General features: G+C 40.2%; 1 protein-coding gene across 1 annotated transcript in view; it reads right to left on the bottom strand.

Annotated features, from left to right (window-relative positions):
- Positions 1-18838, bottom strand: part of LOC137172188 (poly [ADP-ribose] polymerase tankyrase-2-like) — a 34356-nt gene that overhangs the window by 4531 nt on the left and 10987 nt on the right. Inside the window, exons 11-29 of the mRNA XM_067576483.1 lie at positions 18380-18488; positions 16099-16220; positions 15807-15898; positions 14470-14548; positions 13960-14146; positions 12688-12770; positions 12295-12440; positions 11964-12129; positions 11633-11852; positions 11324-11433; positions 7991-8179; positions 7083-7467; positions 6834-6910; positions 4143-4263; positions 3274-3371; positions 3036-3110; positions 1815-1920; positions 1455-1641; positions 797-953 (exon numbers count right to left, since the gene is read on the bottom strand). Coding sequence (XP_067432584.1) covers positions 797-953; positions 1455-1641; positions 1815-1920; positions 3036-3110; positions 3274-3371; positions 4143-4263; positions 6834-6910; positions 7083-7467; positions 7991-8179; positions 11324-11433; positions 11633-11852; positions 11964-12129; positions 12295-12440; positions 12688-12770; positions 13960-14146; positions 14470-14548; positions 15807-15898; positions 16099-16220; positions 18380-18488 — 2709 coding nt within the window. The remainder of the gene's footprint in view (positions 1-796; positions 954-1454; positions 1642-1814; positions 1921-3035; positions 3111-3273; positions 3372-4142; positions 4264-6833; positions 6911-7082; positions 7468-7990; positions 8180-11323; positions 11434-11632; positions 11853-11963; positions 12130-12294; positions 12441-12687; positions 12771-13959; positions 14147-14469; positions 14549-15806; positions 15899-16098; positions 16221-18379; positions 18489-18838) is intronic.

The following is an 18838-nucleotide window of genomic DNA, read 5'->3' on the forward strand; positions in this document are numbered from 1 at the left end:
GAGCTCATTAAAAATAATGAGGTTAAAACCCTATTAATATATGTGTACATTTATATAATGTGTGGTATAATTTTACAAGACCTACAATGTGCTGAAGGAAACAAAATGCAATGCAAAATGATTTTTAACAATGTTATGAGTTTTAACAGAGGTATGTTGAATTGTTATTATCATAAAGCATTACACCAGTCATATTATATTATGTACACCTCACAGAAACTGGTGATTGATGTGTGGGCACAAAATATGATAATCAGACTCAGTGCACTGGATGAAACTGTAAGTGTGTTTGTTTTAAACTTTTTAAAAAAATAATCTCAAGAAAGAATCAAGAAATAAGGGTGAAAAATTGGCGAGAATAAAGCCAGAAGAAGAATTGGAAATAATGGTGTAAAAAAACCTAAACAGCTTAAAAAAAAATAAAATAAAAGGACATGTCTGGATAAAACAAGACATGCCCAGACATGTCCAGGCCCACCTAAAACCTATTTTTAGGATTTTGGGTCTGTAACAGGTGATATAAAGAGATTATAATGGTGTAATTAGTCAAGTATGAAGAGGTTGGACAATAGGCGTGCCCTTTACAAGCCAAAACAGTATAAACGAAGGAGCACTGGCCATTGCAACTCAGAGTGAGTTTGGTGAAGCTTGTGTCCACATTTTGCTGCTCAGAACTCTTGACTCCTGATGATTCTTTTTGGACACCAGAGAGAAGTTTTTTTTCTTGAGCTGATCTGAAACTTTTTCCAACTGAGGTCCAAAGATTTATTACGACAATGGTAGAGGTGTTGCTGACCTGCTCTCCTCTGTAGATGACGTATTCGGCCAACGCGAGGCCGTTAACGCTCGGTCTGCCGGTGACTGAGTGGTGACCCGGCGGCGAGTGGGCCATCTTCATGGCACTGAACTGCAGGAAGGATTTACCCAGAGTCACCCTGCAGAACAACAGGTGCCTGCGAGGAACAAAATGAACAATAAGTCATTAGTACGAGGAGAGACTGAAGATTTAAGATCCCAACACAATAACTACAGTTAGTTTCCGGCAAGATGAGCTCATATTATTCCCTGTCCTCTTTGTTGCACACAGCCCCGAGCCTGTTGGTTCCTACTGAAGATGTGAATCCTTAAAAGCGCTAAAAATGTTAGTTGCTCTTCATTTATGTACAGTAGCAGAGGAGGACATTTTATGCAGTTATTAATTATACCGTTATTGGTTTTCAATAAACCAAATAAATTAACATTAAATAAATGTAACATTAGTGTCTTCTTCTTGCTTTTGTGTCTTAGTTTATTACCGCCACCAGCTATTGATCAGTAGAATAGTGTGAAACCATTTGAAGGATTGTTGTTCTTGTGCACACAGACAGGGTTTCACTCTTAAAAACACTGCGTCATAGTGATACTGTTGGTGAAAACCAGTGTTTTTGTGTTGAGGTGGCGTCGTGGTGGCGTACCTGTGGCAGATGTAGCAGGAGCGGTCTTTGTGCAGCGGGCAGCCCGTCCCTCCTCCGATCCCGTAAACATACTGGTTGCTCTTTGACGAGTTCTCAGCGAAGTAGATCCCAGCGCCGAACATCCCGCCGATGTAGGCGTGACGCTCGTCAAAACCTTTATGGATGATGGCGTTGACGAAGGGGGAGCCTGCGAGGGAAGGGATGCACTACGATCAATACAAATACTACTGATACTGATCAAAGTTTCAAGCTGATCAAAGTTTCTGCTGAGAAACGGATACATTTTATATTTATATATTTTATTGTGATTATACATTTATTCCCTTTATCTTTGTTGTTTTGAGCTGGTGATATTCTGACCGTGGAAGAGCATCCGTTCGTTGGAGTGGTTGTGGTTTTCCTCGGACACTTCCTTCCTGCGGTGGGTGTACCGCTCCCAAAGCTTCTTGTTGCAAACCTTCTGGATCTGAAACACAAGTGACCAGAACATCATTAGACAGCAGGAACACAGCAGTTAATTACTAAGTGGTTATCTTCCAGTCTGGTGGGTTATTACTTTGATCCAGACCGAAGTATCTGAACTACTATTGGATGCATTGCCATGTTAATTTTGTACTGACATTCATGGTTCCCAGAGCAAGTATCCTAAGGACTTTGGCAATCGACTGTCGATATCTTGACAACGAGTGGATGGATTGCTGTGAAATTTTGTACCAACATTGATATTCCCCTCAGGATGAACTGTATTTACTTTGGTGATCCTCTGACTTTTCGTCCAGCGCCATCATCAGGTCAAAATATGAGATTGTCCAATACTTTCATTGAAAAGGCATTCCCATCAGGTTTACTTTGAGTTTAGTGCAAATGAGCAAATATTAGCATGCTAACACACTAAACTAAGATGGTAAAAATGATAAACATTATACCTGCTAAACTTCAATATGTTAGCGTTGTCAATACCACATCTGCTCCTCTCCCCTTTGTCACAGCTTGCAAGTCCCTCCCACCCGACCCCTCCGCTAACTTTTCTCTCTTCTCTGCTTGAACACAGGAACAGGGGGCTTCGTACGGATGCCAGACCATCGAGACAGCACCCCCACCCTGTGTCTCGACCCCCTTGTTCCCACTTGCCTCCCTGATGTCGACACCTCTCCTCCTTACATCTATCACTCTCCTATCCACTCCCTCCTTCCCCTCTTTCCCGCCTGCTCTTCTTTCTCCCCATCCCTCGACCCTCAACCCCTCATACTCACACCCCCGACCCTCTCCCTTCCCCCATCCATCCTTCCCTCTCCAATCATCCCTCTAACTATCCTTCCTCCTTTTCACCCTGCTCTTCCACCACCTTCCCAATAAACCATTAAATCTATATTCTAGAGGGAGTGGTCTTGATTAGTGAAATACCAAGAAATGTTGTACAATCAAACACGTTTTAGTTACAGAATATCAGTTCTGGTTTTTGTTATTGAAATGTTTCACTACACCTGCTTCTACAAACATCACTATCACTAAAGATTTGTTGGGTTTTCAACACGATATTTTAAATAAATGAATAAAGTCTGAAAACAAACAGCATGTTACCTTGACCAGGTTGTATCTGTTGAAGACTCCTCCAGCATGGCCGCCGTCTCGATGCTCTCGGATTGTACTCTGCATCTGATCAACACAAGTGAGGACATCATCGTGTGTCTAAAACCCTACCAACCATTTAACAACAACCAGAGAACTAAACTTTTCTTCTTTTAGATATGTTATCATGATTATCGTTATTATTGTTAGCAGTAGACGTAGTACTAGAAGTAAAACTATAAGCCTGTACCTCTTCTTCTACTGACTGGAACTCTTTGTCGTCAGCTGAGAGGTCGATCAGCATCGTGCCGCTGTTGGCTGTATTTAACGTCAGATACGGGTTCAGACCTGAGACACACAAACATGTAATTTGATGGTAAAACCTTCACATGAGAAAGTGTTTAAGACTCAACAAAACTACAAACATCCTGCAGAAATGAGGAGTTTTATTTTGCGTAACTCCAAGTTATCATTTATTATATATTATATACAGTATATATTTATTTATATATTACAGGAAGTTGTTGAATTTGTCTGAAAGTAACATATATTGTATAAATAGATTTTTTCTCCTGTTTAGTAAAGAAATACTGTATCAGTATTTGGATTTAATGTTGGTTTTCAGACGTTTTGTGTGCGTGTGTGCAATCTGTGTGTGTATAATCTTACTTTTGTTGGAAACAGGTTGCACTTACATATGTTGTTACCTCCCACACAATAGCAACAGAAAAATTAACAGATAAGTGAATAAAAATAATTAAAAAGTGTTTTTTTGTTTATATATGTGAATGTGTTTGTGTAAAATCTTTACATTTTTTATATTTTATTACTGTGCAAACAGACAAATAAAAATAAATAAAACCACTCAGATGAGTAAATACACAGGAATCATGGGATGAAGAATCAGCAGATGAAGAAGTATGACTGTAGATGTTAAAATGTTGATTTGCTGAGCACTTTATACAACACGCTGCCTCACAAATCTCTCTTCTGTCTTTCTTGATGCAAAATAGACACTGCTAAGGGAACACATGATTACTACGCAGTGTGTGTGTGTGTGTGTTGAAGTGTGTGTGTGTGTGTTGAAGTGTGTGTGTGTGTGTGTGTGTGTGTCCTCACTCTGCGGCCCGCTGATGAGCCTCTCCACTCCTTTGATGATCTTGTGTCGGTGTCCGTAGGCGTTGATGCCGATCTCCTTCAGCTCACGGTGACCCATCTCCACCAGCACGTCCAGAGTGATCTGCACACACACACGCACACACATACACACACACACACGGATGAAGTCTGCTGTCTCTGAATAACGTCTTTATTTCATATCAATCCCAAACACTCTCTGATGAGAGTTACAGGCTTTACTGACATTTATTCCAATGACCAACATCGTATATTCCACAGTATATTGTTTTAGCTTTTATTATTATTTTTCTAAATATATTTTTGGGGGCATTTTATGCCTCTGATGGATAGCAACAGTTGAAAGATGACAGGAAACAATGGGAGAGAGAGACTGGGAATGACAAGCAGTGGTGGAAAGTAACTAAGTACATTTACTCAAGTACTGTACTTAAGTACAATTTTAAGGTACTTGAACTTTACGTGAGTATTTCCACAATAAAATACAACACATTGTTAAAGATGAAACCAGTGGTTTCCAACCTTTTTGGCTTTTGATGTCTTACAAAAAGCAGTGTGTAGTCGGGGTCACATTTCACATGTCTATGAGTTGTTAACAGCTCCACCAAATAGTGATTTTTCCCTCTAAACTTCTCACATGCTTTCATTTCAATAAATGTTCAAATGATCCAATATTTCAGCAAAAATCAAAGATTAGAGAAAAAGTCCAAAAACCGAAAACAGATTTGTGTATCAGAACTTTTTGGAGGTAAAATAAAGGAATGAAAGTGAACAGCAGTTGGTCTTGTTGGGACCAACAGAGTATTAAACAAGGTATTAAAACGTAATACTTTGTGTGTGTGAGAGAGAGAGTCTAATCTCATCATCATCTTACATGATCCCAAATGTTTCCAACAATTTTCAAACCCAGAGAAATCTGTACTTAATCAAGGCATCCATTTCATTTAGTCGCTTGTCAATGGCGTCATACCCCCTCTACCAAAGAGCGTACGAGCACGAGATGATGATCATTTTGTGCACATGCGTCAGCGTCGTGGTTGTCTGCCAGAAACTCTGTCAAAAATTGACGTTTTATCCAGTTTTAAGCCACATTTTTACAATAAACCTTTTAGATCTCAGTCGTTTTAAATATATCTTTTAACCAGATGAAGTTATCAGAGAAACAAGCTGAGCAAACGTTAGCAGCAGCTCGGCTAGCAGCCCGTCCAGACGTCCTGCATCTGCTGAACACGGTCAAAGAAACACTGATTTTAAACGTGAAACTGCTTCATTCAGCGTTTTTACTGGTTTTAATCAATGTGTCCATTTGTTTTGGATGGAAACCCACAAACAATCCAAACTGCAAGGACTGCTGCAGTTCTAAAGGATAACTGACGCTTGTAAAGCAACCTTGAGATTTTCACAGTAGCAGGGGCACAAATGCCATGGTGGCTGTAAGACGTATATGGGGCTGCAATGGCTGCCATTGCCGCCGTGAAAGTCCTACCCTGGTCACCAAGAACTGCTATGCTCGTAATTGTTGCACATTTGACAAATAAAGACCTTAAACTTTGACATGTTGCCATTTATTTATAGATACTGAGATATGTAAAGTTAAAATGTTATGAGTTTAGTCATTTACAAAAAGTCTGCAGCCATCTGTTACAAACTGTGAAACTGCCAAGAACTGATTTAAAGGTTATAGCTGGTGAATTTCCATATTTTTCTTACTGTCAACAAATCTCATGTTTGGATCCAAACCAACAATGAACTGATTTACTAACTAAAAGGTATTGTGTGTGTGTATCAAAGCCTGATATATCTTATTCCTCTGTGCTGTAGACCTCTGTTGTTGTCCAAAAACTATTAAAAACACATCAGTGAGTCAAATCGCTGCACACGGTGACATCATGAAGAGTTTGGTCACGTTAGTTTGTTTAGAAAAACGGCTCCAAAGACTAATAACAGCATCATGTTTTCAGTCTCTGGAGAGTAGTTCTGTGTAAGGCAGACGCCACTGAGCATATGAGGTAACCAAGCAGCAACCTACGGGGCTGTAAAATGAAGCCAATGTAGAAGTGCCAAAAACTGCAGTTCCTTGAACGGCCACTTGAGGCTCCAAAAGCGAGTCAATCCCCATAGACCCCCATGTTAAAATGCCCAACTTCACAGCAGAAATAAACATGTTTACAGCCTGGTACAAACAACAGTTTTGGTCTCTGTAGCTAATTTCCCCTTTCACGACAACTGTACGAGGGTGAATTTTTTTATAACTCACCCGTTTAAATTTTATTAAGCCGTAAAGTTCTGCATAATGAAGGACATGGCTGCTTTGAGTGACAGGTCCATCAGCCGCTAGGTGGCTTGTTTCAGCCATTCGCCCGCCTCTTAGCCCATTTTTGATTGGCTGGGAGTCAGGCTGAGTCACGTACTGCCAAGATGGCGACGGCTGGAGCGGCTCACTTTGAGCTTCAAAACCGCTCTTCAGAAACCAACGGGTGACGTCACGGTAACTACGTCCATATTTTTATACAGTCTATGGCGGTAACACAATTCTGTTTACAGCTTCACTAGCTTTTGTGCTACATATCACAACCTCTGGACTTTTGTCATGAAGCTCTCTGAGAAATTTATAAATTTATGTAGAACAAAGTCAAGAGACTCTGAGCAGCAGGTGCGCGTTGAAGATCTCACCTGCTCTCTGTCGAAGATCTCCAGAAGATGCTCCAGTCCCACGTTCTTAAAGAACTGACAGATACGGAGCTCAACTCCTGGAACACACACACACACACACACACACACACACACACACACACACACACACACACACAAACACACACACACACACACACGCGTACGTACGTTATAATCTGATGACATGTTCTGAATATTTTCCTCATTTATCTTGCCGTTTAGGTTTTCCGTTCCATCCTCAGAACTCACCTTCCTCTTTCTTCTCAGCGCCCAGTGACCTCTCGGCAGCCAACAACAGCGCCGACATCTCAGGAAACTCTGAGGAAGATGAAGACGAGGAGTTTGAAGCATTAGCAGCGGTGGCGTCGCTGATGGTCGTAGCTGCTGCTGTGGTGGCATCAAGCCCAGAGGAGGAGGAGGAGGAGGAGGAGGAAGTGGAGGAAGAGGGGAGGAGGAGAGGAGGGGCAGGGCAGGAGGAAGAAGAAGAAGAGGAGGAGGAGAGGAGGGGTGGGACCACGGCGACGGGCGGAGAACCAGACGCCGACGCCGGCACGCTGATGACCTGAGGTTTATAACAGCCGGGGAGCGCAGAGGGAGGCATGGCTGCTGTTAGCAAAGCCCGAACATCATCAGCCTGCAGGAGGAAGAGGAGGAAGAGGAGGGAGAGGAGGAGGAAGAGGAAAAGAGGAGGAGGAGGGAAAGATAAGGGGGGATACAAGGAGAAGAAGAAAGAAGCAGGAGGAAGTGGTGGAAGAGGAGGAAATAAGGAGGAGATGATGAAGAAGACACGAGGAGGAGGACAAGGACCCAGAAGAGGAGGATGGGGGAGGTGGAGAGGAGGAAGACAAGAAAAAGAGGAGCAGAAAGAAGATGGAGGAAGTAGAGGAGGAAGAGGGAGGAAAGGGTGGAGGAGGAGGAAATAAAGAGAAGGAGGTAATGAAAAGGACATGAGGAGGAGGAGAGGAAGAGGAAATGAGTTAGAGGGGAGGAGGTGGGGAGGAAAAGAGGAGGAAGACAAGGAGAAGAAGAGGAGGACATAAGGAGAAGGAGGCCAGAGGAGAAAGAAGAGAAAGCAGAGAAATAAGATAAAAAAGTTGAGTAAGAGGAAGACAAAGGTGAAGAAGAAAGAAAAATGGAGTCTGTGGCGCGAGACAGACCGTGACTAGATCCAGCGGCGAGTGTCCTTCCTGGTTTTGGAGGGCAGGGTCGGCGCCGTGAGCCAATAGGAGGGCACATAGCTGGGTGCGACCCTTCTGAGCGGCCTCGTGGAGCGGAGTGAACGCCCACTTATCGGTGGCGTTGACGCAGGCGTCGTACTTGATGAGCAGCGCCGCCACGTCCACGTGCTGAACACAAAACACAACACGAGAGAGAGAGAGAGAACGAGTCATTTTGAAAAATTTCTGGAGGTTGTTGGTGCTGTATGCAGCCTGAAAAGGAAGCCTGCAGACAAAATTCAGGGCTTAAAAATCATAATCTATCTTCTCTGAAAGTTTGGGGGTAAAAATATATTTTAAAATCCGCATTTTTATGTTAATATTCTACTAAAAAGACACTTAAACCAGGCATGTAAACACCTGACGTCATGTGTTGCAGGTGTGTCCTCATGTCAGGTTACTGTACTGTAGTTACTCAGTATTTTATGTAACGATGATCAACATGCTCAAACCGAGGGAAAGCCTGATTTCAGTGATGCATAATGGAGACGTTAAAGCTCGATTTCCGGTCGATCAGAGACGTGTATATATTTATAGACGTGAAATCTTTTAAATACGGCGATAACAGCGTATTATTATCATTATTATTATTATTATTATTATTATTATTATTATTATTATTATTATTATTATATACACTACATGTTATATTAATGTAAAAATGTCATCATCTGCACATCACATTGTTACATGAACACAATTATTTGTAATTGACATTTGAACACTACATTATTTATACTGAGAATTTTTACACATTCAGGTCAATATCTTGTACAGTTGAACAGCTCTTTTCACTTACGATATTTCACATTTTGACTGTAGATTTTTATTCGTATGGTTATATCACCTTTCTTTGTGTTTCTTTTTTCTCTTTATCTTCTATTTCTGACTGTTGTGCATCATCGTGTTGCACTCGTTTGTTCGCATAAAAAGTGACATAAACTGTTGTGTCATGAATGAAAAAGGAGAACTAGAATCTCCTTTATCGCCTCCACACAGCTGATCGATCACCTGCTGGTTTCCATCAGCATTCAGAGGTCAAAATATAATCAGAACCAGGATCTAATGTTCATGTACTTTTCCATTTAAACGTCAATAATAGAAACTTTGAGAAGTTTTCATTCATCAGATTTTGGATTCTTATCTAAAGGAAATCCTCTGGGCTGCTGCAGTCTATAAAATTTTAAATAAACAAGACTAAGAGTACGAGTTTGTACTCAGGCAGAGCGGCGCTTTGATGCTTTTTTAAGAATAAAACATAAAACGCCACTTTTGCTAAAAAGAAAGTTGGAGAGCAGAGGAGTCATGATGCACAGGACTGGTGAACCTGACGTTTCCCACAAACACAGACAGAAGAAGTTATAACTGACCAGTCTCATGTGTGTGTGTGTGTTATTCTGTAGCAGCGACTGCAGATTTATCGACATCCTGCTGCCTTCAAATGCTGCAGGAATTTCCTGAACTGAAGGACTCCAGACATGTTTTAAGAAATATAAAAATACTCTGCATCATCATCAGCATCCAGACTCACACAGTCTGCTGACTCCCCTGCAAGAAACTCAGCTCTTCTTTAACCTTTTTAGCACTTTGTTGATGTTTTTTTCTTATGCACTAGTCTACTTCCTGATGTTTCTTACTTGATATATTAAAAATATAAAAATATAATAACTTCTGTCTAGCGTTCTCTCTCATTACACTTGTACTCAGTCAGCTACTTGAGAGTTTAACCTTGTTAAACCTTAAAATGACACCTTCTCCCTCATTAAAAATCCAGAATATGCAAATATTTTTTTAATTTCTAAAGTTTTCCAGCTGGACACCAGATGTTTCCTCCTTCACTGTAAAGTTCATTCTCAGTGTTTGTTCACTGGAGGCTTCAAGTTTCCACATCACACTTGCGTAAGTTGAATATTGGACCACGATTGGCTCCAAACTAGTAGTGATGTCACAAATCCTGCTCGTAGGATCGACACTTAAAATCGGATTTTCGATGAGCGCAGAGAAATTTTCCACCTTCAGCAGATTAATGTGAAAACAAACATCATTCTGCAGAGTGAAGCTCAAACATCCAACTGAAGGAACAAGAAGAAAAACATGTTTTTGAGTGGAAGGAGGACTTTACTTCAAATAATTTACTTACATTTTAAGCTTTATTTCATTATTTGCTGTCTCAGATCAACCTTAAGTTAAGTTTAATGTTGCTGTAGCTACTACCAACCAGCAAACATTCTGCTGCATGATCAGATATTTTGTTGGGAAAAGAAACGACTAGGTACGTTGTCTCTGAACATCTCACTCATAAATTAACATTTTCTCGTCATGTTGAGAGAAAACGTTTCTAGCTAAACGTATTCGCTGTCGCGGCTCTGTCGTACATGAACAGAATTTTCTAGGAGACAGAGTCGTTTCTTCTCCTCCCACCTGAGCACCGACATTACCGGACGGACAAAGAGAACTAGAGCGACGAGAGGATGAGCTGAGGGAGAAGTGTGGAGGTGGAGGAGAGAACGACGGGTGAACGGATGATGATCTCTTTAGACTGACAATCAACTGATCTGAATGGACAAGAGGCCATTTTTCTGCTCATTACCGTGTGTATGTGTGTCCACTTTCTGTCTCTTCAATCAGCAGCTCATCAATCAGAGGACGTGTGTGTGTGTGTGTGTGTGTGTGTGTGTGTTTGTGTAAAAGATGAATCAATCAAGAAAAGTCGGTTAAGTTAAAGCAGCTCAAACTAAAACAGACACTGGACTGTTCTTACTGGACAATATGGCCACAAAATACTATGCTCAGTTCTCAATTAGCCTAAATTGGTCAAAATTTGTCCACAGTTTGGTTCCTTTGAGTTGAGGTTTGGAAGCATTTTTCTCAAATCTGAAACTAAATCACTTCCAGTCGCTGACTCTATTTAGGATTAACAAAATAATCTAAACTCAAAGTCTTCTTTTAAGCTTTCTCTGGAGATTTGAGGTGGAAGAAGTACTCAGATCCATATTTAACGCTACTGAAATGTAGTGGAGTGAAAGTATAAAGTGGCATCAGATGGAAATACTCTTGTAAATGTACTCAGTTACCTTCCACATGTCACCGTCTTCACGAGTGAATAAAGTTTGCAAAGTTGTCATTCTTAAGTCATTATCTGTTGTCTTCATATTGTTTTTTTTTTTCTCGTTTTCTTTAAATTGGAAATTTACATATACAGTGTATGAGCATATGTGTGTGTGTGTGTGTGTGTGTGTGTGTGTGTGTGTGTGTGTGTTATCCCCTCCTCACCCCGTAGGAGGCAGCGTTGTGCAGAGGGATCAGTCCTCCTTTATCCTGAGAGTTGACTTCAGCTCCGTGCTGCAGCAGATACTCCGCCACCTCCAGGTTGTTGTAGCCCGCTGACACACACACAGACACACACACACACACACACACACACACACACACAGAATATGTGCATCACTGAAAGTTAACATTTTGAATGATAAAGGCAGAGAGAGGTCGATATCGATATACACCAAACAGCAAACAGACACAGTTATCTGTAGACTAGCTGGTGAACATAGTGGAGCATTTAGCAGCTAAAGACTTTCGTACCGGCCAGGTGCAGCGGCGTGGAGTGTCTCCCTTGTGTGTCTCTACAGTTGACGTTGTCCTGTGTGCAGAGTTTCTTAACTCGAGCCAGGCAGCCCTTCTTGGCGGCGTCCAGCAGGGCGGCGTCGCCCCGCAGCAGGTCCTGGATGTCTGTGTCGGCATCCTTCACCAGATCCAGAGGAGCTTTACCGTCCCGGTTCTTCCGGGTCGGGTCGGCGCCGTGCTGGAGACGTGAAACATGATGAAACGTTACTGAGGGCTTTGTGTTTGAGCCTCAGCTGCTTCAGATCACCTGACTGTGTGTGTGTGTGTGTGTGTGTGTGTGTGTGTGTACCTGCAGCAGGAGTTTACAGATGTCATATTTGCCCTTGGCGGCAGCTTCGTGCAGCGGAGTGAACTTCCAGAGGTCGGCCACATTGACCACGGCGCCGTGAAGGACCAACAACTCCGCGACCTCATAGTGACCATATGAGCAGGCGTTATGGAGAGGAACCAGACCTCTGACAGAGAGACGTGAAAGATGTTAAATCTGCCGTTACAGTTCAGTTTCAAACACTGTTTCATCATCTGAGCTGTTAATTAATACAGAGAAATAAGAGATAAAATAAATAACTTAATCTGCAGGCTTTAGTTCACAAATAAAGACGATTCCTCTCCTGTCTCACCCTTTATCCTTGGCGTGTACGTCGGCTCCGTGCTGCAGCAGGAACTGGACCACAGCCAGCCGGTTGTAGCCGGCGGCGAAATGCAGCGGCGTCGACTGTCGACCCTCCACGTCCCTGCAGTTCACGTTCTGCACCGTGCAAAGTTTCTACAGCAGAGGAAACAGGAGAGAAAAGACAAAGAGAGTGAGAATTAAAGAAAGAGTAAATGTATTTAGTTACTTTCCACCACTGATGCCAGATAACAAGCCGACATCATATAAAAACAACCAGATGATCGGTGATGAAATAATCTGTTCTCTGTCACAACATTCGGGTGAAACGGTGACAAAACGGAGATGAAATCTGTTGTGGAGCTCCAACGTGGCTGCCGCAGGGTGTGAAAATGTAAACTACCTTGACGGTTTCAAGATCTCCTGATTTGGAGGCTTCCAGCAGCTGTCGGTCGACTTCAGAGTTCCCGATCAGAACTGCTTCTGCTGAGAGATGCACAGAAAAATAATTAAACTCTGTGGAGGATCTGAGAGAACGTCTTTGGTCGGTGACACGATGTAAAATACATGTGACCACAGTTGGCTTAAAATAATATCTATGAACTTTATTCTTTACTTTGCAGCGTTACGGATGTTTTACTGTAGCAACCAAATAAACAGAATCTATTTCATCTTCTTTCAGTGTTTGTATTCCAGTTGCTGCTTCAGTATTTTAACTGTTTGAAATGTTTCAGCAGCGAGCGCACGTCAGTTTTCCTCAGAAGATTGAAACATTTCTGTTTCCTCTTTGACTTCTGAGCTTTTATTAAAATTACAAAATAAATATAACAAAAATAATAAACATTAAGTATGTTGACAGCTGAATATTGCAGCCATATGTGATAGTTGCAGCCCTGATCTTTTGCGTTGCAATGCTCAACTAACTGTTTTTTTCCCCATAATTGATTAATGGATTAATTATTTTATCTATAAATGTAAGAAAATGCCTGTTATAATTTTCCACAGTCAATAGTTACATCTTCAAACATCTTATTTTGAACATATTCAGTTTTATAGCTGCAACAATTAGACGATTAATTGATTAGTCAGTCGTCCAAAAAGTAATTAGCAACTATTTTGATATTTTTTAAGCAAAAATTTGATGCTTCCAGCTTCTCAAATGTGAAGATTTGCTTTTTTCTTTGTCTTACGTGACAGTTAATTAAATATATGAACATTTTAGACTGTTGCTTGGACAAAACAAGCAAACTGAAGATGTCAATTTTTCACTACTTTCTAACATTTCATGGACTAGAGGATTAACCGACTTATTGAAAAATAATCAGCAGATTAATTGATAATGAAAATAAACGTTGTTTGCAGCCTTATTCAGTTCACTATCCAGTATCACAAAGAAAAGCATTAAATCATCTCATTGGAGAAGCAAAAACCTGATAAATTATGGGCCTATCTGCTTAAAAAGTGACTAAAATTATAATTCGATTATCAAAATAGTTGCAGCTTTCATTCAAACTAACAGGACAAAAACCTGGAAAAACAGGCGTGTCCATATAATGTATAATTATGTCCATTTACTTTTAGCCGTATAATGTAAACGCTTCCTTATCGAACGCAGAAAGCTCACTGATGATAATGATTCTGACGGGTTTCAAGTTTCGACAGACCACCGACGTACCGATCACCGCCGCACCTCGCAGCATCTCCTGCATGCCGTCGTTTCCCATCTGTGAAGCCGAGAGTCCCTGCAGCGACGTGAGCAGCGGGTCGCAGCCGGCGCTCAGCAGCTGCCTGCAGGTCTGCAGGTGTCCGCAGCGAGCGGCTCGATGCAGCGGCGTCTGACCGAGGTGATCGACCGCGTTCACCTGGAAGATAACAGGAAGTGAGATTAGTCTGTTTGTTGTTTAATGGATCCAAGTTTTTTATTGCTGAAACCATTTACATTCACTTAAGTACAGTTTTGAGGTACTTGTACTTTACTTGATGCTACTTCATACTTCCACTCCACTACATTTCAGAGGGAAATATTGTACTTTCTACTCCACTATATTTATTTGACAGCTTTAGTTACTTCTCAGATGAAGATTTGACACAATGGATAATGTAAATAAACTTTAGGATGTTTGATGTCACGTGTTGAAGGTTAACAACATGTTTGCTTGTTCTCATCGTGTTGCGGGTTGCTGACCTTTGCCTCATGTTTGACCAACACCTCGATGACGTCGCTGTGGGCCTTCTCTGACGCCAGGTGGAGAGCGGTCTGCAGGCTGAGGGAACAGTGACATCACATGTTCTTGTAAAACTGTTTGCAGGTCATCCGACAGTCCAAATGCAAAATGCATTTAACACCAACCAGCAGTAACGGTGGAGATCTTGAGCTAAAAGCTGTTATATTTTTTAAATCATAGAACTCGTCACTTTGTAAAGTTTTAACCATTTAGATTCCCGATATGTGATCAATTTATCCAAATAATGCCAGTTTGGAACTTTGCTATCCAGTTTTCGGAGACGTGAGGAGCCGCTGGTGATGTTCCGCCGGTCAACACGTCTTTAACCCAGGAGAGCTGTCTGATCTCTGGTAATTTCTTGCTGGTTCTGATGTTTCTGCAGAGTTTTGATATAATTCCTTTTGGTTTCATAGATTAAATCTAATTTTTGTTAAATGAAGCTTCATGTTTTTACTGGACAGAACAACAGTGCTGCTCTGTTGAGCTTCTTATATGTGCAGATGTGAGAGGTCAACGAGGGCATTCCCTACTGTTAAATCAGAAACCCCCCCGGTTTATTTTCTTTTGTAATTTAGTTGAGTTTAACAGGTTTATTTGCAGGATTTAATTAATCTAATGGGTTAAATTTAAACTGCATAAAAGTTCATGTCTGCAGGCGATGTAGATAATCCTAAATGTCTTTCCAGGATACAGTGTTTGTGAGTTTGTATTTCATTCTGTATTGTTTTGTGGATGCGCTGTCTGCTTCCCGCCACCAGGTTGTGCTGTTGAGTCAGAAAAAAACGAATTGTGAAGGAAGAAAAAAAACTGTGTTGTTGTTGTTGTTGTTGTTGTTGTTGTTGTTGTTGTTGTTGTACATTGTAGCCAAGAGAAGAAGAGAATCATTTTTATCAGCAGAGAAAGTGTGAGAGTGAACATATACTGCTTTGTTTTCATTGTTAAAAGCAAAAATAAAGACATTACTAGTTGCACGACAGTCCTGCATCTGCAACACAGATATCAACACATTTCAATAAAAATCTACAAATACAAATATCTCAAAATGAACAGATCGGTCTGTGTTACATTTTTGCAACATTGTAAACTGAATATCTTTGAGTTTTTTACTGTTGGTCGGACAAAATGAGACATTTGAAGACGTCATGTTGGCTTTAATCACAGCTGACGTCACAGGCTCATAAAAACACAGCGAGTGTCTTCAGTTTGACTTTTAAAAGTTACTTTTTTCGTTTCTATTTTCGTGCTTCTACTTTGTTCGTCTGTAAATTGAAAAAAAAAAAAAATTAAATCTTCTCACTCTTTAGTCTTCTCGTTGACGTTGGCTCCCTTCCTCAGCAGGAGCTCACACACCTGCTTCCTCTTCGGGTACGGAGAGGTTGACGCACAATGCTGCACAAGACACACACACACACACACACACACGCACACACACACACACGCACTCTGTCACTTTTCTGGACATTTTTTCACAGCTGGCCAGAAAACTTCATTAAAAAAAATCACATTAACTTCTAAAATAACTCGTCATGTCTAGTGGCTAAAATAAAACCTATGTTAATAAAACCTTAACGCTGGATGTAGCGTCTCACCAGTGCGGTCTCCTGAGTCTGTGGGTGTTTGAAGCCGATGGTCTCCAGACTCAGATGTTTCTTCACTCGAACCACATCGGCCTCTCTGGCCGCCTGGAGCAGACTGTGACCTCTGAACTCATCTGACAGGGGGTCAAAGGTCAAAGACTCATAAATACGACACCAGACGCCTGCTTGGACAGGCAGGAAGACATTAGAGATGATGCTGATACACGGATCTGCAGACTGATTTGTCCAATCAAAGGATGGATGTAAAAGTGCTGCAAAGGTGAAAACCACCAATAATAATAATAATAATGATAATAATAATAATAATAACAATAATAATAATCATAATAATATGAAAGAGTTCAACTCTGCTGCTGTCCATGTTATTTTTTTATTATTCATTTATGTCTTTATTTTTATTTGTATTATTTGTTTTGTTTGTTTGTCTCATACACATATAAACACGTGTGTCATATTTAATAGAAATATTCTGTGATTACACTATTTTTCTTTTATTTTTACGCTATTATTATGACTATTATTTTTCATCCTTGTTTGTTTTGTTTTGTTTTACCTTTGTACAGTATGTGTTAAAAACTAAGTTTGAAATATTAATTCATTAATATAATATATTGTAACTTGATTTCTTGTAGTGATTGTATATTATTTACGTAGGAGCAGATATATGTATATATTTTGTATTTTTTTAATTTATTTTTACATAGTTTTAATACATTATTATTATTATTTTATGTATATTTATTATTATTATTTTATGAAAGGCAATTTTTAATATCTGGTTCTGATAAGAGCCAAATAAATAAACTTTATCATTATTATTATCTCTGCTTATATCTGTAAAGTCACTATTTTGTTTTCACACTAGTAAACTAAAAAGTGTTACGTAATACAGAAACTCAGATTGGGATTATTATCAATCAATCCTGGTTTTACTGGTTTTAACAGACAACATCACATCACCCTGAGTCTGGCTTCTCTCTCCGTTGGCTCCCTGTTGGTTTTAGAATTGATTTTAAGGTTTTACTGATCACGTTTAAAGCACGTCTGGGTCTGAAGCTCCAAGCTACGAGCCAGCCCGCAGCCTTAGATCCTCAGGTGGGGCCCTTCTGAGGCTTAAATCTCGACCCCTCGACTAGTCAGTCGTCCAAAAATTAATTAGTGACTATTTTGATAATCAATTAATCGTTTCAGTTATTTTTCAAGCAAAAATTTGATGATTCCAGCATCTCAAATGTGAAGATTTGCTTTTTTCTTTGTCTTACGTGACAGTTAATTGAATATATGAACATTTTAGACTGTTGGTTGGACAAAACAAGCAAACTGAAGATGTCAATTTTTTCACTACTTTTTAACATTTCATGGACTAGAGCAGTGTTTTTCAACCACTGTGCCCTCGACTCTGGAACGACCTGCCTGAGGAGATGAGGCTGCAGAATCACTGACTTCTTTTAAATCACTTCTTAAAACCCATTTTTACAGACTTGCTTTTATGTAACGTTGTCTTTTGATCATCTTTCTTTTAAACTTTTTATCATCTCTTTGTTGTCTTTCTTCGCCTTTGGCCGCCATCTTTTTAAAGGTCAGATCTGTTATTGTTTTCTGTTTCATGTCTTTGCTTTTGCTTTGTCTGTCAAAGCACTTTGTAAACTCTGTTTTTAAAAGGTGCTATATAAATAAAGATATTATTATTATTATTATTATTAATCCACAAACCTGTAACTCATGATTCTTATTTGCAGTATAAACAGATTAAATACATAATTTGATACAAATCTTAATTACATGAAATTATAAAAGTGAAATTTTGACCAGGAAAACATTTACTGAGAGTCTGGTGATGAGTCCATAGAGATAAATTAGATGTTTGTGATTGCTTTCAATTTTTAAAGTAAAGTTTCTGAAACCATATTTCAACAGTATTTTGCTGACTAAGGTGATGTGTTTATTTCTGCCTCTAACTTGGATCAGTCGACATCAAATTTATGAACTTTCCTCCTGTCTTTGTTCTCAGGAGAGTGAAACATGTTGAGCCTCATCAATAATTCAGACACCACTCAGTCTTTTCAGACGCATTATCTCTCCTCGTTTCAGCAAAATCAGACCAGCAGAGCAGCAGTTACGACCTTTTAGAGTAAACATCAGCAACACAAAGTTTAGAGACTCGCTGGTGAAGAAACATGAAGCATCAACATATTTCTCTCAGAGCTAAAAGGAGAGTGACACACACACACACACAAAAAAAAACACTAAATGAAATAACATCAAGACGTACAGGCGAGTCGTTCTTTCAGCTGCGAGGTGGGAGCGAGGTCGATGGAGCTTTTGTTGTGGCAGTTGAGGAAGTTTGGGTCGGCGCCGTAGCTCAGCAGGAGAGAACACACCTTCAAACAAACACACAAACACATAAACACACAAATACACACACAGTAACACTGTAACTTCATAGTATTTCTGAATGTAGTTTTGAATTAATACAGAAAATAAGCTGATATTCATGTGATTTAATGTTGCTTTTTCAACTTTTAAACCACACGTACTGTAACCTGGACACAGTATTGTTTAAAGAGGGTGAAAACTGATGGCGCCTATGTTACCCACAATGCAACATGACTGGCAATAGTTCAGTCAGAGTTTCGGGTATGTTATGCTTGTAGCCTGGAGCTGCTAATCTGAATTATTGAAGCTCTGAGACGCTTCATGAGACAATTTGTGAATGAAAAATCTGTGTTTA

The sequence above is a fragment of the Thunnus thynnus genome, chromosome 20 (assembly GCF_963924715.1).
Source record: "Thunnus thynnus chromosome 20, fThuThy2.1, whole genome shotgun sequence".
NCBI lineage: Eukaryota > Metazoa > Chordata > Actinopteri > Scombriformes > Scombridae > Thunnus > Thunnus thynnus.